Source organism: Saimiri boliviensis, chromosome 5 (genome assembly GCF_048565385.1).
Source record: "Saimiri boliviensis isolate mSaiBol1 chromosome 5, mSaiBol1.pri, whole genome shotgun sequence".
Taxonomy (NCBI): domain Eukaryota; kingdom Metazoa; phylum Chordata; class Mammalia; order Primates; family Cebidae; genus Saimiri; species Saimiri boliviensis.
In genome coordinates this window covers 137,163,268-137,185,273 of record NC_133453.1, presented here as the reverse complement: position 1 = coordinate 137,185,273, position 22,006 = coordinate 137,163,268, and the positions used below count along the sequence as shown (strand labels likewise).

Genomic DNA, 22,006 nt, shown 5'->3' with positions numbered 1-22,006 from the left:
ATTAGTGGTTAATGCAGTAAGAAATTTAACTTTTCCAAAAGGGATGTAGTGGTTAAACGCCAGACACCGGCCCTTAATTTAAGATAGTGCTTAAAACACAGAGTTACACAAGCTTTGGTTTTTATTGCTGAAGAAAGGAGCAGTAGTCACAGAGGTGGAACTGAGTTGAAACAGTGCAATGGACTGAATGAATATGTTCTCCCCAAAAGACATATGATGAAATCCTAACTCCCAATGTGAGGTGTTAGGAGGTCATGAGAACAGAGCCCTCTTAATAGGATTAGTGCCCTTATAAAACAGACCTCCAAAGAGCTCTCTAGCTTCTCTCTCTCTCTCTACCATGGGAAGGTAAGAAGTCAGCAGTCTGTAACCTGAGAGCCTCCACCAGAACCTGACCATCTCAAACTTCGAATCTTCAACACTGTGAGAAATACACTTCTATTGTTTATAAACCACCCAGTCTATGGTACTTTATTGCAGGAGCCCAAATTGACTATGACAAACACTAATAGTTTACCTTCACCCTCCTCCACCCCATCCTCTGCATCCTGACACATTAACCCTAATCTAGAGCTCTCTGGCCCACTCAACTCCATCCTTGTTCTTCCACTGAAATTTCTCCCTGTGGCCAGCTTTGGAACTCATCACACAATACTGCTTCCTTCCAAACACTTCACCCAATTTCCCCTAATACAATTCAATCCTAATGGGCATACTGCATTTAGCCATCATTGTAATCATCAAGTTCCTCTTGCGTCTCCACCTCCATGGAATCAACCCATGGTCAATCCTTCCTACCATGTTGTCACATCAATCTTGGAAACCTTTGCCATTTTAATGTTCCTGTGCCTCCCAAGCCAATCTCCCACCTTGGGATAGCCAACTGATCCAATTTCTCTGACCTCAAAAGTATTCCTAGTGAAAGTCATATGACCCTGCTGACTAGCTCCACAGAAAAGTTGTATCATCTCAATTCAGCTGACTCCCTATCAAGTTCCTCCCAACACCTCCCTGACTCATGCATGGCTCTCCCAAACCTTTTCCACTTCTCAAGCAAACACCTCACTACTTTATTAGTCATTAAGAGCATAAATGAAACCCCCACAGCATCTCTTTCCTCCTCTTCCCTAAAGTGTACTTGTCCTGTTTCTTTCCAAGACCAAGTCTTCTATTTGTGCTTCTGACTGTATCCCTTCCAGTCTCCTCTGGGGCAATACACCATCAAATCATCTCTTTCCCAAGAACCTTCAGTATCTCCCTATATTCAAGTTCTTTCCTCCAACTAGAAACATGGTAACATCTTTGAAAACCTTGCCTTCCTTCAACTTTCTAGCCACAGAATTTACTGCCCCCTACTCTTTCACTAAGCTTTTAGATAACATCGATACTCTGTGCTGCAACCTCCTATTCATCTGTTGCCCAGCTTCTGTGTTTAGTCCTCATTTCATGCAATTTTCTGTTATATGAGACACCACTGACACCTCTTTCTCTGGCTTTCCAAATAAACAATAAACGAATTAAAATCTCGCCAAGTCATCACAGCCTTCAAACTGTCACCTACTGTTTTCCTATCTTTGACCTCTCTTGGTATCTGATCTATGAGCATCTTCCACAACGCTCCACTCTGTCCTGGCTCTCCACACATGCTGGTTCTCCACACGTCCTGGTCTCCACACGTCCTGGTTCTCCACACGTCCTGGCTCTCCACACATCCTGGCTCTCCACACGTCCTGGCTCTCCACCAAGCCTGCTCTTCAATCCTTTCTTTTCCTCCACACACTGACTCTACACAGGATGGCCCACTTCAGTGGTTACTTTCACAGAGCCTGCATTCACAACATACTTACAACTCAGAGAACCATATTGAGGATATGACTCAATTGGGGTAAAGAGAAAAGCAGAGTGCCTAGCACAAAGAAAGTGTTCACAAACATTAGTAACCATTAGTTAATGAATCAATGCTGAGTACGCCCTCCCACACAGATCTTTATACCTTAAACTGTGATAGAAGCTCATCTGTTGCACTTGTTGATACCTCATTCTCTCTCGTTTCAGCCAACCGCAAAATTTCATCTATATCCATTTCCTAAAAGAACAAAAGCCAACACAAATAGAATAAAACAGCAACAGATTAGTTGTCTAGCTGCCCAGAAATCATTAGTATTTACTGAAAATGTTTGGTGCAAATAAACGAATTCTCCTGATATTTCATTTACTTTCGGTCTCAACTCCAAATCCTTTACATCCAATATCTCAAACTATTATTTACAAACGACAAAGTGAAACTTCAAAAATTATAACAAATAGAAACGGGAGGGAAAAAAACCCAAAAAGTATTCTCAAATGTTTTAACTCCTTCCTACTCAATTTAGTAAGAGCTATGAGATTCCTATGAAAGAAAAACACACTGTCCTTCAAGTAATTACTTTTCTTTATAAAAGTCTCTAATAGAATATTCTTATAGAAAATTTAGACTCACAGATAATACTTCTCAAAAAATTTTCCCTTTCTTCATTGTTAATTACCTGAGGTTCTGATTCCTCCCCTTCAAGTTCTTTGAAGAGATCCTCTGCTCCAAATTTCAAAATAGCTGTCAGCTCTTCTTTATTAAAAGGATTTGAGCTATGGAAGTAAAATGTAGTTGGTAGGAACATTAAATAACTTCTAAAGAGTTCTACTTCAGAATAATTATCCTTCAGGAAAAAGTCAAATAACTGTTGAAAATAAAAACTCTGCCTCAAGAAAAATGGTTTCTCAACCATCCCATATTCTACACGTAGGAAGAGTCTGTGGTGGTAACTCTAACCCAGTAGAATAGAAAATCAGTTATAGTCCTACTGGCTCACCTACTGCATGGGTAAGCCAGAAAAGTGACTAACATTGTTACAGAACGGAGCTCTTCCCTTTGCCCTTTGACTCAGAAAGTTATCATTCACCAAGAATTTTCAACCTTCTCATCTCTGGTCCAAAATAAAAGACCCAGGCTCTTCTCATCCAGTTTCCTCTTAAACGGAAAACTATCTGAAAACACTCTATTTAGGAAGGGCTAATTTGAATACACCTTTAACATAACTGCAGCCGGGCACAATGGCTCAGGCAAGTAATCCCAGCACTTTGGGAGGCTGAGGCGGGCAGCTAGGAGTTCAAGACCTTTCTAACGAACATGGCAAAACCCGGTCTCTATTTAAACATGCACGCGCGCACACACATACACACACACACATTGGCCAGGTGTGGTGGTGCACACCTGCAGTCCCAGCTACTCAGGAGGCTGAGAGGCACAAGAATCACTTCAACCCACGAGGAAGAGGTTGCAGTGAGCCAAGATTGTCCCACTGCACTCCAGCCTAGGCGACATTCCATCTCAAAAAGCAAATTAAAAAAAATTTTTTTTCCAGTAGAGACTGGGTTTTGCCATGTTGGTTAGACAGGTCTCGAACTCCTAACCTTAAGTGACCTGCCTGCCTCAGCCTCCCGGATTACAGGCATGAGCCATTATGCCCAAACACAGCTGCAATACTGCCACAGAAGACACTCAACAATCTGCTCAAAACGTAAACTCTATAGGAGATGTAGTTGTGCCTCTTCCCAAAGCCAATTAAAACTTCATTACTTTCTTTTTATACCCTTCTGTTTCCACTAGAACAAAGCACAAAGCACAAGAATCCCCACACAAACATTTTTGCCAACAGTTAAAAAACCAGCTGCCAATCCAATCTGGTGGACTCCCACTGCCGAAAAGTCAAAGGTGACACTATGCTGGGCTGACCCCAACACACAGCTCCACTGCTGTTGCCGTGTCATCTGTCACGTGTGCAGCCAAAAGCATAGGAAAGGGAGAGGCAAGAAAGAGAGGAGAATACATAAGCAGGGGCTGAATAGCAAAAAAAGGAACCAAGAAGCTCAAATGGAGTGAGAATCCCATCCTGCTGGCGGTCCTGGCCTGGTATTGTCCAGGTAATGAACAGACCAACGTCTGCGGTGGAGAATCCTATTATATCCAACAGGGATGTCAAATCAGTTTGATTCTGCCTATCTCCCAATCTTCCTGGCACTTACTTGGACCTTCCCGAGTTGTTTTCCAGGATCGTCCGGCCAGTGGTGTCCATGCGCTGAATCACCAGATGGTCCAACACCATCTTCTTTTTGGCCCGTTCTATGATCTCCTCCTCCACAGTCCCCTTTGTAACTAAGCGGTAAATATTTACCTGTAGGAAAAGGAACTGTTATGCTTATGCCTGAGCCCCCCAAAAAAACAAAGAAAGAGAAAGATTACCTCTGTCAAAAACCAAGAGGGGAAAATTTTAACAGAATGCATTCTCTAACCATAAAATACTATAAGCCATCCAAGCAGGCAACTTAAATAGACGCAATATTTTTACTATGTGCAGCAGGTTACAGTCTTAAATAAAACTGCCCCTAAAGAGCTGTCATTATATTCTGTTCCATCAATAAAAATCGTGCTAAAGAATAATTGGTTCCACTGATGGAAAGAAACAGAATCTCTGGCTAAGAATGAAATTTGTGAGTTATCTAATATAGAAGACCTTGAGATTCATAAACAAAAAAGTGTGTGGTTTCCCAAGTACCTTTGAAGCTAACACAGTCATGTATAATAAAAACTAACCATCTTGAACAATAGGATACTTAACTTTTCCATACTAAAATAGAGAAAAAGTTCAGTTCTAAGTCTATTCATCATAAATCCTTCTCAAGATGAACACAAAGAAAGTAACAGATGCTGTACTTTCAAACGAGAAAAAGATCATGCCTTAAAAGGTTCATCTTGGGCCCAAAGACAACATCTCTGTGCTAGTTAACAGAAATCAGTGCTTCAGGGGAAATAAAAGCAAAACCAGGAAAAAGCTTTTTGTTAATGTCCTGAAAGCGCTGAACAAGTCCCTCGGCCCCCCCGACCCTAAAGCCATTTCCAGAAGCCTCTCCACACTGACCTGCTTCTTCTGACCAATTCTATGCGCTCGGGCTTGTGCCTGCAAGTCATTCTGGGGGTTCCAATCAGAGTCAAAGATGACGACTGTGTCCGCTGAAGCCAAATTGATTCCCAGGCCACCAGCCCTTGTCGAGAGCAGGAAACAGAAGTCCTGTACACAATGCAATATACTACTTTATGCAGTGGCCTTCTCAGAAACAGTTTCACAGTCCAATAAGCCCTTATACCTGGAAACCCCTGCAGGTGTGAAGAAAAGTGAGATATGATGGACAAACTTTATGGAGGCTAAAAGAATGTCAGGGACTTGATGGTAGAATGAATTTTCATTTGATTAAGAGGCAAAGTCAGTGCCTTGAACAAAGGAGTAAAGTAGAATCTAATCAGGCAATGGGAATGAGAGAATTAGTGTCACCTCCCGGCTATGACTAATATACAAGAAGTTAACAGCAACAATAATAAAAACAGACAAACAATTATCATGGAAATCATTAACTCCAGGAAGTCACCTGTACAATTATTTTCAAGGAAAAGGTAGATTATGCCATATAAGGCAGTTAGTATAAACAGAGATACTTTATTATGTAAATATTTATGTTTGTTAGGCTGGTGAGAAATACAGAAATGCTGCACTAAACAGATCATATATTCAAAGTGTTGAGAAGCACAGGATCCTTAATTACCATACATGGCAAAATAATTAAAAAATCAAAACAGGTTTGGCTGGAGAGCAATGTGTAGAACCACCCAGGCACTGACACTCGTTTCCATAGCAATGACTGTGGCTGCCCAGTGGGCCGCCACAGCACACCTGCCTGCATCTGAGTGCTCAAAAAATACAGGGGCCAGAGAAAAAGAATATATAAGCCAGGGGAGAAAAACATGAAATATTTCTGTTTTCAGGGAGTATGATCATATATGTCAAACCTGATGCCTTTGTGGCAGAGAAGTAGCCCTCAAAAACTGGCAGTCCTGAGTTCCATCTTGATAAATGGGCATATTTAGCATACAAATGGAGATGCAATGAAAAGGTCTCTATGTTCTAATAGTCACATTCAACAACATTATGCCATAGAAATAAAAACGGAGAGAGCTGCCTCACAAGAATTTTAAACAATTCCACTAAAGAAGTGATCGGACGGGCACGGTGGCTCAAGCCTGTAATCCCAGCACTTTGGGAGGCCGAGGCGGGTGGATCACAAGGTCGAGAGATCGAGACCAACCTGGTCAACATGGTGAAACCCCGTCTCTACTAAAAATACAAAAAATTAGCTGGGCATGGTGGCGCATGCCTGTAATCCCAGCTACTCAGGAGGCTGAGGCAGGAGAATTGCCTGAACCCAGGAGGCGGAGGTTGCGGTGAGCCGAGATCGCGCCATTGCACTCCAGCCTGGGTGACAAGAGCAAAACTCCGTCTCAAAAAAAAAAAAAAGAAGTGATCAACAGGTGTGTCTAGCCACATAATCTGTGATTCTTAGGAGAAATATTAAGCACCACCACACTCCAAAGAGAAGGCAAATGATAAAGAGTGGGCAGTTTAAGATGAGGTATCTAAAACAAATGAAATCTGGAGTGAAAATGATCTATCAACCAACAATCTGCTATGCCACTCTTTATCAAGGATAACGTACAATATGGATTATAGTATATTGTATTCATCTCTTATCAAATTGATAAAGGTTAAAAAATTATAAAAAATGCCACTAAGAGTGAGGTGGTTAAATAAATAAATGGTACAGGCATAAGAAAATATTAAAAAATTTTTTTGAGAAAGGGTCTCATCCTGCTGCCCAGGCTGAAGTGCAGTAGGGTGAGCCTAGTTCACTGCAGCCTCAAGCTCCTGGCCTCAAGGGATCCTCCTGCCTCAGTCTCCTGAGTAGCTGGGACTACAAGTGTACAACACTGCACATGGCTAATTTTTTTTTATTTTTTGTAGAGACAGGGTCTTATCTAAAAATTAAATTTTGTAGAATTTTTAATAACATGGAGAATTTTTTTTTTTTTGTAGAGACAGGTCTCACTATGTTGACCAGGCTGGTCTCAAACTCCTAGTCTCAAGTGATCCTCCCCCATCTTGGCCTCCCACAGTGCTAGGATTACAGGTGTAAGCCACCATGCGCCTAGCCTCAAAGTATGATTTTGAAGGGAATAAAACTATATGCAACATGGTCTGAATTAGGTAAACATATAAATGGTTCCATCTATTAGGAATGAAAATATACCCCCTAAGACGTGAACAGCAAGTTGTATCTAGAATGAGTTTTTGTACAACTGTTTACTTGTACTCTTTACCATCTTCCCAATATTCTAAGTAAGCATGTAATATTTAATTTTTTAAAGGAACTTTGAAAACACTACAGAAATGGTAGCGAAGTTGTGTTCTATACAGCCATCAGGGGGAGTAGGAATCAACTGGGAGCTACGCAAAAGCAACTTTTTTTTCCTGAGACAGGGAAATGTGAAACCTTCAACTAATACTATCTTTTTTTTTTTTTTTTTAATGAGACAGAGTTTCGCTCTTGTTACCCAGGCTGGAGTGCAATGGCGCAATCTCGGCTCACCGCAACCTCCGCCTCCTGGGTTCAGGCAATTCTCCTGCCTCAGCCTCCTGAGTAGCTGGGATTACAGGCACACGCCTCCATGCCCAGCTGATTTTTTGTATTTTTAGTAGAGGTGGGGTTTCACCATGTTGACCAGGATGGTCTCGATCTCTTGACCTCATGATCCACCCACCTCGGCCTCCCAAAGTGCTGGGATTACAGGCTTGAGCCACCACGCCCGGCCATACTATCTTTTAAACTAAGAGTAGGGAACACAAAACCCATTTCAACCAACACTATATGATAAAAATAGCAGACATTTGGAGTACTTACTATGTGCTAGGCAATGCAATGAGTGCTTTATGTTGATTATCAAATCTAATCCTCACAGCAATATTACAAAGTGAGTATCAGAACCATCATGATTTAACAGTTGAGGAAACAAAGAGCAAGAAAACCAGGAATGGGAATTAACCGATGATCAATGTCCTTAATTATTCCATTCCTCTTATCCTTAATGAATCAGAGCCTTGGCTCTGATTAATGCCCAAAGCTCCTCAAGAAGTAAATTTTTAGGCTACAGAAGTAGCCAGAATTCTAGTCTAACTAGGATTTCTAGACTCTAAAGGCAGACAGCAGAGCATCCTGCAGTAACAGGCATCAACAATTTTTAAAGTTCTTCAGAAAGCTAAGCCTGTTCTATTAAAAAAAAAAATTTTTTTTTAAAAAAAGGTGGCTCAGGCTCCAGAAATTAGCATTCTCTGTGAAACATCTGTTTCAGGTTCCCTCCACTGCTTCCTTTATCTCTACACATTATTACAGTTTTATTCACACCAGAACTCTTCTCTCCCCCTTCTCTCAAATCCCATGGCATTTGATGATATGATATGCATAAACTACAATGTTGTCATACCTTCTAATTCATCCTAAGTAGCTCTTCTATATGTGCCCCCCAAACAAAATATGATGCCAAATCCAAGCTCGACACCAACTGGTAAAATGTTGCTGTTAGTGACACCAAGAACATTAAGCCACACTGGATCAGAAGTCCAACAAATTTGAGACATAGCAAATATATTTTTCAGGACTTAGTCACCAGAAGAGTACAGAGATTAGAACCTTCTAATACAAGACATATGTCAACATTAATTCTATGGGCCAACCCTTCCCTACTCCTGACTTGCTGCTCTTCCAGACCCAAGGCTTTGGCATCTAGGAGCTACTAGGAGAACCACTTTGTTGTCAACCCAGAATGGGGGAGATAAATAAGCACGTATTTGTTTTTCTGGAGTGACAACAAAATACCATTTTTATGTGAGAGATTTCTCATTTTCTTCTCGAGCCAAAAGAATTGCACTATGAATTGTTTCTGAAACAGAATACATGAAGATAGAAAGACTTTCCCCTGGATGAAGAGCCCACATTACCCAGATAACAAAGCCATGCATAGTATACCTCAGACCCATCTGCATTGAAGTGGTCCAGTGCCTGTTTGCGGATTTCTCCCTTGATGGAACCATCCAGACGCTGTAAAAATAAACCACAAGAAAACTGTAAGATAGGAAGATCAACTACACTCAGAATAGAACAGCAGACATGGAACCTTTATCACCTGAACACCCACTGAGTAAAAATAACTGGAATGCACTGGCAAAGTACTATCAAGAAGCTGTGCTTAAGAAGCACCCTACTTGACCTGAGCTCTCCAGTTACAGACTCAAGGTTATAAGCTTATGATTCAAAGGGCTGTCCAGGCTTAGCCAAGGATCAGAATGGCTGCCAGGACCTAAAAGGAGAAAGATGAAAATCCAACCCGTGCTTAGAGGCTGGATTTACTTCAGTATCTGGAGGTACTGCAAAGATTGGGAAACAGGACCACACCACAGGTCACCCAGTAATAAGCTCCTGCAGATAAATGATTCTTCTTAGCTCATATGGCTAAAACTATCACTTAAAGTATCACACAAACCAAAAAATTATTTATATAATAATTCTGTTAAAAAAAACACTTTGCTGAATCGTTGAAAATGTTAAAATTCATCAAATATCCCAGCTTTGCCAAAAATTACTCTCTGAAATCACAGCAAAGTGTTCAAGCAGCCAAACTACATGTGAATTCAAAGAGCACCCCTGGCATTTATTAGCAGGCACCATTCCTTTATTAGAACATATGTCAGCTTTACATGTAAAACAATGTCACCACAGAGAAACCATCAACACACAAAACACTAAATAATTCTCACCTATATGCTATATCTTTGACAAAGCATTTCTCACTCTATAAAATCATTTTCACATTTCAACCCTCACAATCACCACTTGAGCTGCACAAAATACTTCATTTTACAGAAGGCAAAAATTAACCTGAAAGGAGACTTGGCTGGCAGCAGACTCTGTGGAAGGGCCTACAGGTCCCCAGAACTCTCTCCACCAGACCTAACTCAAGTCAGCTCACATGTGAGAAGCCCCTGATTTATTTCTCACTGACTACTCTAATCAGAGCCTTAAACCAAAGATACATTTAAAGGCAGGTTCAGAGCCTTTACTTGAAATCAGAAAACCTAATGCCCCTTCTAATACTTCCATTAGTAGAGGACATTAATTATCTAAAAATCGCTGATTAGGTATGACAGACCCAGCTATTATCTATTCCCTAGAGACAGAAACTGTGCATTCTTGATTTATTTCTTATCACAGGATTTCCTAGGAATGAAAGGTCATAGGGATCTGACTCACTGACAGAGAACTGACTTTTTGCAATAGGCTGTTTCTTGGTAACAACCACAGCCTTAAGCTATATTCTAAGACAGCAGCTGAAAGACCACATAAAATACTACGGATATAACAATGCCTTTCAAGGTACTCTGAAAGACAATCTGATAGTGAGTCTTAAAACTGGGCCTTCTTAGGAGATAATCACTGACTCCAAGTTTCTTCAATCCAAACATTATGTGAGTTGGTAGAAGAATTCATCCATTCAAATTAAAAAAAAAAAAAGTTTTTAAATAAATCTTAAAAATCAAAGCACTATAAACCTATGCTAAGAGACAACATAAACTGCATGTATGTCCACATGTCTATAGATAGATCAGAGTAAGTTTCTAATAGATTATATACACCTAAAGAAACGTTATTATGCTGAAGAAACTTTTCCCCACAGGAGGTAACTGTGTGAAGAAAACAACTCCAGTTAAAGAACTCCACAGAAACTTTTCCCCACAGGAGGTAACTGTGTGAAGAAAACAACTCCAGTTAAAGAACTCCACAGAAAAGTGAGGGAGCCGTTATCACTTACTTCAGGGACTAGGAAGGTTTCAAGTACCAGTACTGCTATGGTCCCCCCTCACAGCCAGGGTCAGCGTTTGGGGTGAACATCTGATACTGCCCTCTCTTCAAGGATTTGGGCTTCTGGAATTGAGGTCACACTTATTTCCTCTCTACTTCTACCATACACTTGCAATAAGATGCCACCTGACATCCTTTTTTTTCTTGCCCAATTTGACTTTCTCGAATCCTCCTACCCACCTTCATGACAGCAGGGGGTGGGGTGGTTAGGGAGGGATAACATTAGGAGAAATACCTAATATAGGTGACAGGAGGATGGAGGCAGCAAACCACCATGGCATGTGTATACCTATGTAACAATCCTACAAGATCTGCACATGTACTCCAGAACTTAAAGTATAACAATAATTTTTAAAAAAAGAATGGTCTTCTCATGACCACTTTCATATGGTAGCCTAAAAGCATGAAAATAAAAATTAAGACCCTCCTGGACCTTAACCTTAATTTTTTTGAAACAAGAAAACTTTTTTTCTACTTTAACAAGCAAAGCACGCAACCCAATGTAGGAAGGTTGGGGAGAGGAGACGGGGAGAGAGAGTGATGTCCCCAACCCCGAATACTGAATCACCTTACCTGGAAAGGATAGTGTTTAATAGTTAGGTATTCAGCCAGGATATCCAACATTCTCACCATCTGAGAGAAGATAAGCACTCGGTTCCCCCTTTCTCTAAGTCTTGTCAACAGTTTGTCTAATAAAATCAGCTTCCCACTGCTCCTTATGAGGGACTGAAAATTTAAAAGATATTCCAGTAATTATGCTGAAACAGAAATTTTAATCTTCTCTAATCTCTAAAAATTCGTATTTTTAAAAGTTATCTTTAAGGCTTTCTGAAGCCCTTAGCAATCTTGTTGACCAGCAATTCCTGAAATGTTCTTTTTCCCAGTATCTGTGATACTATACTTTCCAGATCATTCCTAGTTATCTAACTTTTTTCTCCTGTTTTTAAAGCTTCCTCTGATGCTCCCTGATAGGTCACCAAGGAGGAAATAGAGGATTTTGATGAAAAGCACCTTCAGAAACTAAGTGGGTTTTGTTTTGTTTTGTTTTGTTTTTGAGAAAGCAATTATGAGGAACTACGTACCAGAAGAATCTCCTGTCCATTTTCCCTTTCATTTTCTTCAGGGGGTTTAATCAGATAGCAGTGGTTGCAGCATTTTTTCAGTTCCATCACAATATTAAGAAAACCAGATGTGCTGCCTCTTGTTCCTTTGGCAAGAGCCTTATAATTCCTGGTCAGAATCCACCTGTAAATTAAAATGACAATGATACTACTAGATACAAAAAAAACAGAAGTTGTGGGTGCCAGAAGAATATTAGAAAAAGTAATGTTATTGTGGGAAAAACGAGGCCTAAAAAAGTTTAAAAAGATTTCCTTTTGTATCTCCTGCCATCTAACCGTAATCCTTCACACCTCCAGTCAGAATTAGGAATGTTAATGATTCTGCTGGATATTTCTGCCTCGCTGAACACAGCAATACTAGAAGAAAACAATGCTCTCTCTATATACACAACACACACACATATACTTTATATATACACAGACACACATATACTTTACATATATGTACACACATTTATACATATTTAAGCGTGTGTGTGCGTATGTGTGTGTACACAAACACTGAGTATCCTAAATGTAAAAATCTAAAATGTTCCAAAATCAGAATCTTTCTCAGCGCCAACAGGACACTCAAATGAAATTCTCGTTAGAGCATTATAGAGTTCTGGGTTCTGACTTCCAGATTTGAAATGTTCAATCAGTAAGTACAAAGCAAATATTCCAAAATCGGAACTACTTCAGGTCCCCAAGCATTTCCCATAAGAGACTCAATCTGGGTGTGCGTGCTTGAGTGGGAAACGACTGTCACAGAAGCACTCTTCATGGAAATATAAAATCTGGAAATAAGCTAACATTATGAGATACGTTACATAAATTAAAATATACCATAATATACAGCCTATATACCCATTTTAATATTGTAAAAAGGTATTTTATCTGAGGAAATATTTATCAGTATGTTTTATATGCAAATTTGGAGGATAAATACAGACATATTCATGCATAACCATGAATAATCCTTAATCATAAACTCCCAAGTATTAAAAGTACTTTTTTTTCTGAGTGGCAAAATTTATGCTTCTCTTAGAAATCAGGCTTCCAGGAATTTATCTAAAGGTCTTCACTGCAGTGCTATTTATAAAAGTATGTAAAACAATCTACATGTCTACCACAAGGAAACTGGTTGAATAAACCATACCATATATCCTCAGTGGATCACTATGCATTATAAAGGCCTATCTCTATAAGCTACTATGGTGTGCTCTTCAGCACGCATCATTAAGAAAAAAGGAAGGCGGAGAAACATGTTTACAGTGTGCTACTACTTATCTAAGGGAAAGGAGGATATTCAAAGTTAAAATGCATTTTCTTTTATTTAATAATTAAAAGTTAAAGGAAGGACAAGCATTAAAATGTCAAAAAATCATCATAAGAATTACCTATGGGGAAAGATGAACTAGAAGGGAGGGAAGAAGGACTGAAGCTACATTTCTTTGAGCATACCAGGCTTTGTACCTTTGCCTTTGGAAATCTACAAATATTATAAATAATTAAAAAACAAAATTAAACAAAGCAATCCTTAAAAATCAAAACTAAAATGACATAAATAAACGTATGTCTCCATTAGTGGCCTAAACACACAGAAGAAAAACTATCTCGAGTACTTTAAAACTCTTTTCCATTTCTAGTGGTATATAACCTTAAAAAGCAATAAAATAAATAAACTAATTAATTAATTAATTTTTAAAAAAAACCTTTAAAGAAAATCTTGTTGCAGTGAGCTAAGACCGTGCCACTGAACTCCAAGCTGGGTGACAGAGTAAGACTCCAACTCAAAAAAGAGAAAAAAAAAATGTTAACCTGTTTTTACTATTCATACTGTTGGTGGTAGTATTAGCTTTGCTGTATGTGTAGAATGAATTAGGTTGGTGTGGTTGAGAAATAAGATTTTTAGTACGGTGTAAAATCAATAAGATCAAATAAAATCTCTGGTACTGTTTTTCATGTATTTTTGCCATTAAAAACAAATTTCCCAATTCTGTCCACTGAAAATATGTCACTAATGTTTATCACAGCTGTGAAGAGCACCCCTAGGGCCCAGTATGTGGTCTCCAAATACCATTTCCTTATCTTTGCCATAGTCTATAACCATCAGAAAGAGGCCAGTCTTCTGAGGGTCCTCCAGACTCAACAGCCTTGGACTCCAGGGCACTGCGGATCCCGATGGTCTATGAAGCCACACCTAGCAGTGCGGTTTGGTAGGGACGGGTGCTGCTCTACAGTGGGAAGTGCAGACAGGCCTCTGCCTGTGGACAGAACCGCGAGGCATGCCAATGGCCCTAGAGTAACTCTGCTCACTTTCTCTGGCTCTCTGGTGCGTTCCTCAATCCTACATGCTGTGTAGCCTGAAGGAGACAGAGTATTAGCCAAGACTCTTAAGTGGGAAGTGTTAAAAACTCAATTAAATCAGCTTAAGCAAACTGCAAGTATCTAGAATAGCCAGAAAACTCCTATGATTAATCAATACCAAAAATATCATCTGACAATTGATACATTCACATTGTTACTCAAGTAACACTATTTCCCCTATTACATTTCATAGAATTAAACTATTTTCAGAGTAAAAACAAACAAATGCCATTTCGCAGTAAACAGTATGCAGAACTTCTTGGATATGTGGCTGACTCTAGTACTGGGGCAGGAAATGTACAAGATGGATCTAGAACACGTTATCACTCCAGGTAGCAAAGAAACTATCAACCACTATTACCGTTACGTCAAGACTCCAACTAGCAACCTGAGTAAGCTCCCACTAGCTAAAAATGGTGCTGCCAGAGCATGAATATGAATAATAACTCCAACAGAATGAATATAAATAGGTTTAACTGATGAGTTCATAATTATATCAAAGTAAATCTCACTGGTCAAAACCTTTGAAGAAGAGTAGATTTTTCCTCAGAAAATGGGGAAAATAAAAAAGAATCTTATTCTGCCTTTCCTATATGAACTGTTTATCAGCTGACACGAGAAAGTTCTTTTTACAGAAGTATTCCACCTAACAAACACGAGTGGAAAAAAAATTTGAATATCACCTTTTCGTACTCTCCAATGTATTAATGGGTCTAGGTAATGCTCATCATTAGTCACCAGCATCACAAAAAGGAGGACATTTATCATGTGAAAGAATATACCTCTTCCTCTAAAGTCACACTGAATCTGTGTCTTATCAAGCCTTTACAGTTATTTATGAGTATAGAGAAAACACAGTTCAGAGGAAAAGTGGTTTTTAAATACTTTTTTATTTTTACAGAGATGGGGTCTCACTATGTTGCCCAGGCTGGTCTAGAACTCCTGGGCTCAAGTGATCCTCCCGCCTCAGCCTCCCAAAGCGCTGGGATTATAGGTGTGAGCTACCACACGTGGTTGAAAATATTAAAGAATGCCACTGAGCCAGAATGAGCAAAATCCAGATGGGGAGAAAAATCTACAAAACATAAATTCAGTTTCTTGCCTCAAAAAAATTATAAAGCAAGGAAAAATAAATGGATTAAAATATACTTCAGACATACCAACCTATCAAAATGCATGGAGCTTACATAAATCCCAAACAAGCAAAATGGCACACGCAGAAATGAATATATATACGTATACAACAACCAGGAAAATGTAAACACTTACTGGACATTATAAAACCATAAAGAAATTATTAAAAATTTTTACACATAACGGTATTGAAATTTTGCTTAATAACAACAAAACAAAAAAACTTATTTTTAAAAAATATATACTAAAACACTTAAGATAAATACCTGGAATATGTTTCAAAATTATTTGAGAGGAAGCAAGAAAAGCTATATAGATGAACTAATAGCCATTAGTTATTAATTACTGAAGTTGGATTATGGTTACATGAATATAAACTATTATATTTTTGTGCAAATTTGCAATTTCCCAAACAAAAAGACGTTTACAGATCAAAATGATCAAGCAGTTATTTATAAAAATTAAGATCCGATTTCTGACTAGACGTGGTGGCTCACACCTGTGATCCCAGCACTCTGGGATGCCAAGGCAGGCAGATCACAAGACCAAGAGATCAAGACCATCCTGGCGAACATGGTGAAACCCCGTCTCTGCTAAAAAAAATACCAAATTAGTTGGCAGTGATGGTGCGTGCCTGTAGTCCCAGCTATTCAGGAGGCCGAGGCAGGAGAATCGCTTGAACCTGGGAGGTGGAGGTTGCAATGAGCTGAGATCATGCCACTGCACTCCAGCCTGGCAACAAAGCAAGACTTCGTCTCAAAAAAAAAAAAAAAAAAAAAAAAAATTATCCGGGCATGGTGGCACATGTCTGTAATCCCAGCTACTCGGGAGGCTGAGGCAGGTGAATCACTTGAACGTGGGAGGCAGAGGTTGCAGGGAGCCGAGATTACGCCAGTGCCCTGCACTCCAACCTCAGTAACAGAGTGAGACTGTCTCTAAATAAATAAAGAGAAATATGTGTGTATATGTATATATATCTCCTATCTAATGGTTTCATGGTACTCATCTCAATCCCTTTAGGCCTAACCCAAACAAGAACTTACTTGTAATACTGTTTCTGAAGGGCTGACATCTCCACCCTGAGAATCTGTTCCACTTTGGCAGGAAGGGATTTCTCCACATCTTTTTTGACTCTCCGGAGAAGGAAAGGCTCTAGCACCTTATGGAGACTCTGGTAGCCATTCTCTCTCCCTTTCCCATGGTCTTCTTCAAAATCTTCCCAGAATTCAAACCTACAGGTGAAATAGTGTAGTGTTACTTAGCTACATTAGGAAAAGAAGAATGGGGCAAAAAACTGTAAAAAAATGAATCTTTCCCATAAGGAAAGACAAAATTATCAATCACTAGAGCTCTTAAACAGAAGGGAAAACAAACAGGGGAAAACCAAACTGAAATCAACTCCATCAGTCTGGACTGGATAACAGCAGGCTTCCAATTCTCAGACTGAATTCAGAGTTCACAAAATATTTCAAGTCTATCATGTAACCAACATCATCTACAGTAACTACCTGAAGCATATACTCTCTGGTAAGACAGGTCAGAAAGAGCCAGTACCAGCACTTCCAATGGACACAACAGCCTCAAGAGTCCACCATCATTTCTGAACTCATGAACAGCCAATCTTTTTTTTTTTTTTTTTTGGAGACATAGCCTCACTCTGTTGCCCAGGATCGAGTGCAGTGGTACAATCTCTGCTCACTGCAACCTCCACTTCCCAGGCTCAAGTGATTCTCCTGCTGCAGCCTCCCAAGCAGCTGAGATTACAGGCGCTGCTACCATGCCTCACTAATTTTTATATTTTTAGCAGAGACAGGTTTTACTATGTTGGCCAGGCTGGTTTTGAACTCCTGACCTCAAGTAAACTGCCCTTCTCAGCCTCCCAAACTGCTGGAATTATAGGTGTGAGCCAACGCCTCTAGCCATGCATTTTATCAGGTATTCTTAAGTGGATCAACGTCAGCCTTAGTAACACCTGGTATGGCCTGCAACAATCATCTACAGGGAAACAGATAACATAATCTTTTGGGGTAGAGACCTAAAGTTGTCATTAAAGCCTACAGCCTGATAAACCTAAGGTAAACTGTATTTTTCCACACTGCTATGCTATTAAGCAAATTCTCCAAGAACATAAAATAGGTGAGGAATTAAAACTAATAATTAATATGAATAAGGAAAACTGAACTATCCCTGGACAGGTGCAGTGGCTCATGCTTGTAATCCCAACATTTTGGGAGGCCGAAGTGGGCAGATCACCTGAGGTCAGGAGTTCAAGACCAGCCTGGCCAACATGGTGAAACCCCATCTCTACTAAAAATAGAAAAATTAGACAGGTGTGGTGGTGTGTGCCTGTGATCAATCCCAGTTACTCAGGAGGCTGAGGCAGGAGAATCATTGGAACCTGGGAGGCGGAAGTTGCAGTGACCCAAGATCATGCCATTGCTCCAGCCTGAGCAAGAGTGAGACTCTGTCTCAAAAAAAGAAAAAAAAGAAAAGAAAACTGAATTATGTCAGTGCTGGAGATGATACCTCACACAATAAATGTGTGAAGTGACTAGAAACCAGTAGAAGCAGAAATATCACTGTATCAGACTACTTTCTGAATACCTGAGAGATAATTTCAATAAGCTAATTTACTTAACATAAATTAAAACTTGCTAATCTAAAATTAAATGTAAAGTTTATTTCCAAGATTTATTTCCGCTTTGTTTTAGGCCACAAGTATTTTCACCTGCCTACTGTACTCTTATTAAGGGAGTTAATATGAGACATTATTTCTTGATCTACATCATATATTGAGGAGACATAAACATCATTTGTTTGTTTACGAATTGTCTATGGTTGCTGCTTTTCCTCTAAACAGCAGAGATGAGTGGCTGACAATGACTGTATGGGCTATGAACCGAAAATATTTACCATCAGATTCTTTAGAAGAAGTCTGCTGGCCCTGAAAACAGACAATTATCAATTTATACTATTAGACATAGAAAAGGTGTAAGGTCATAGTGGTGATGTACAAAGACACCATGTCACATCTAAAGATTCATATTTTAGATATATCCCTGCTATCAACTTCTGTATTTAGTATTTGTCTCTCATGGAACTAGAAACAATTCTGAACTTTAAAACTTTCCAGAACATGGAACTTTAGAAAAATACATTACTTTAGTGAGGACCAACAAAGAAGAAAATTAAACAAAAGCAGTGAAAATGGTAGGCTGAAAGTTACACAGTAAATATGTCAAAGTTAAAGTGCCATAAAGTTAAAAGTGCCAAAAAAATTAAGAGACTGACCCAGACAACCGAAATAAAAGTTTAAAAAATCATCCCAGCACTAAAAGGCATGATCTCTGAAACGCATGCTATCAAACTGAATTGTTTTGTGGGGTAAGTCTTAAGTACACATTTGTACATGATGGTCTTTATCACAAGCCAAATTCTTCAATCTTGTCATTTTCTACCTTAAAACCAAGGTTCAAGCTTTGCAAACAGTATATACAAAATGAAGCCACTGACTGATAAGTATTCAAATATGGTTAATTATCATGTACTCCCTGTCAAAGCCACCCTGCAGGAAAGAAACTTAGACTCTAAGGAAATAGAATTTCAGTTGGTTAGAAAAAGGACTAACTTTTGGATTTTGGAACAATAGCCCTGAACATTTGAGTAGAGAAGTTCAAAAGCTATTTGAGTAAACCTAATTATCCCTTTGACACCAGTATTTCTTCAGTGGATCCTTCCTTCAACAGCTCTGTAGAGTCCTAAGGTACCTCAGAACTTCTGCTAAGGATGAGGCAACACACTTCATAAGACTACAGTTACCCACACAGCAAGTGCAGGCAGAAATAAGGGCAAATCCAAACTCCTTAATTAACTGGTTTCCTTTTCATATACACGTCTTTGTGAACAACAATTTTTAAACTTTTTTTTGAAAACGACAATGTTTTAAATACAAATTTTTCAAAGAAAAGAGAATTTCTTTCACAGAAAAACTTGCATCTCTAACTCTACTCTATCATTCCTAAGTGATTCAACTGGCTATAAGGAAAACTTTGGAAGAGACTACCTGAGAGATAAAGTAAGTGAAAGTTCCTCTCTCCAATTACAAAAGGACATAGGACATTTTTCCAAAACACAGCCCATGCTGAGTGGAACGCCACAGTTGCTTACTGGAAGGAAAAACCTCATTCTGACCACTTAGGAGACGAAATCCTTACCATTCGCTTCAGCAGCTAGGTACGCAAAAGCAAATCATGGCTAAGTATTCACTGGTAGAAACTACACACCACAATTCTTTTTCTAGAAAAACAAGCATGGATGTTCCCACTGTGTCTCATAACTCTTACTATGTAGGGTAACTTTGTCTCAATGGTTTTATGAAAGATGTATTTTTTTTCTCTTGGAATTTGAAGATCAAAGGACACTGGCCTTAGTCGCAGAAGACTTAAAATTGACCTTGTTCTGTCTACTTATTGACCATGTCACATGGGACACCTTTCCATCATCTAAGCCAGCATATTCTAATTTGCAGTATGAAGGCTAAATAATTCCAGTGTATCAAAAAGTTACAGTATAGGAAATCAATATGAAAGCTATAAAGTAATATACCAAAAAATCCTCATAACTATTTCAGAAAACATGAGTAACTAATCACTGGTAAGCCCACTATGTCTAAACTTTTACACAATATCTGTTTTATAGCACATATATCTTTCAAAAGCAAACTTTATTAAAAAAACACTGGCTGAAGTTAATACGTGATAAAATTTTGACCTATTATAGAATGTACAACAGAATGTTTAAAAAAGAGAAAATGGAACAATTGGCCCCATCCTCACAGTAACCATTATTTACTCAGAGAACTCTCTGAAAGGAAAGAAGGATCCAGGTGAGCAGCAGTCATGACAGGTAACAGAGTAGCAGTAAAATGGGGCAGAGAGGACAGAGGACGACAGGAGAACATGTGGAAGACGACAGGAATGCCAAACAGACTGGTTCTCAACTAGTGGCATTTCCCCTACCCACACCCCAGGAGGAACATCTGGCAATGTCTGGAGACATTTTTGGTTGTCACAGCTGAGACAGGATGCTGCCAGCTTGCAATGAGTAGAGGCCAGGGATGCTGCTAAACACCTACAATGCAAAGGACAGCTCTCCACAAAATGTCAATAGCGCCAAGGTTGAGAAACTCCACTCTAGAAGAAGACAGAGGAAGGAGGAATGAGGAAGGGGCTCCTCTCCCAGAAGCAACTATGGTATAGATGACTGGAAAAAAAGGAAGTCAGTTTAAGTCTGTTCTAGTAACGGCTGCAGCGAGGGCAGGCTGTAGTGATGATCAGAGTGATTTAGTTTCTCTGCCCATCTTCTATACAGTCTTAAACTATCCTTTACAAATAAAAGTCAAAAAAGGACAGTAATTGACAAATAAGGAGAGAACATCTGCTGCCAACATGTTAGGCCTTACAAGAAACACTATGGGAAAGGCAGGAGAATCACTTGATCCTTTACAAATAAAGGTCAAAAAAGGACAGTAATCGACAAATAAAGAGAAAATCTGCTGCCAACAGGTTAGGCCTTACAAGAAACACTATGGGAGGCCGAGGCAGGAGAATCGCTTGAACCGGTAGGCAGAGGTTGCAGTGAGCCGAGATCGCGCCACTGCACTCCAGCTTGAGCAACAGAGCGAGGCTCTGTCTCACCAAAAAAAAAAAAAAGAAAGAAAGAAAGACTAAAGGAAGCCCTTCAGACTAAAAGAAAGCAATACCCAATAGATGAAACTAAATGAAAACAAAAACACAAAATTATCAATATTTATGGGATGCAGCTAAGGCAGTAGATAGAAATAAACTTACACCTTTAAACATCTAGAAAAGAAAAAGGCTTTAAATTAATAATCTAAGCTTATCTTAGGAGAAAAAGAGAAAATTAAATGAAAAGCAAGCAAAGGAATGAAACCTTTGAGAGTGGAAATAAATCCAATAGAGAAAAACAGAGGGCCCAGGAGCAGTGGCTCATGCCTTTGGGAGGCCAAGGCAGGCCAATCACAAGGTCAGGAGGAGTTTGAGATCAGCCAGGCCAACACGGTGAAACCCTATCTCTACTAAAATACAAAAATTAGCCAGGAGTGGTAGTGGGCACCTATAATCCCAGCTACTCAGGAGGCAGAGAAGAGGCAGGAGAATCGTTTGAGGCTGTGATCACACCACCATACTCCAGCATAGGCAACAAAAGCAAAACTCCGTCTCAAAAAAAAAAGGAAGAAACCAATTATGTCAAAAGTTGGTTCCTTGAGAACATCAAAATTGTTAAGCCCTTAGCTAGAACTGACCAAGAAAAACAGCTAAGATACAAATTAACATAATCAAAAAATTAACTTTCATCACTATAGATCCTTTAAACAATCTACCAGGTACACTGGTTCATGCCTATTATCTCAGCATTTTAGGAGACAGAGGTGGGAGGATCACTTGAGCCCAGAAGTTTGAGACCAGCCTGGACAACTCAGCAAGACCCCATCTCTACAAACAATAGAAAATAAATTTTAAAAATTAGCTGGGCATTGTGGCACGCAC

The 22,006-nt window shown here is 39.3% G+C and overlaps 1 protein-coding gene across 3 annotated transcripts in view; it reads right to left on the bottom strand.

Moving 5' to 3' along the window:
- The window catches only part of CHD2 (chromodomain helicase DNA binding protein 2), a 132,161-nt gene that overhangs the window by 48,083 nt on the left and 62,072 nt on the right, over positions 1-22,006 (bottom strand). For all 3 annotated transcript variants that reach the window (XM_039479860.2, XM_074400055.1, XM_010349427.3), the window contains 8 exons: positions 16,481-16,669; positions 11,916-12,078; positions 11,407-11,559; positions 8,944-9,015; positions 4,953-5,102; positions 4,060-4,208; positions 2,526-2,622; positions 1,994-2,086 (listed from right to left, as the gene is read on the bottom strand). In XM_039479860.2, the coding sequence (XP_039335794.1) occupies positions 1,994-2,086; positions 2,526-2,622; positions 4,060-4,208; positions 4,953-5,102; positions 8,944-9,015; positions 11,407-11,559; positions 11,916-12,078; positions 16,481-16,669 (1,066 nt within the window). The remainder of the gene's footprint in view (positions 1-1,993; positions 2,087-2,525; positions 2,623-4,059; positions 4,209-4,952; positions 5,103-8,943; positions 9,016-11,406; positions 11,560-11,915; positions 12,079-16,480; positions 16,670-22,006) is intronic.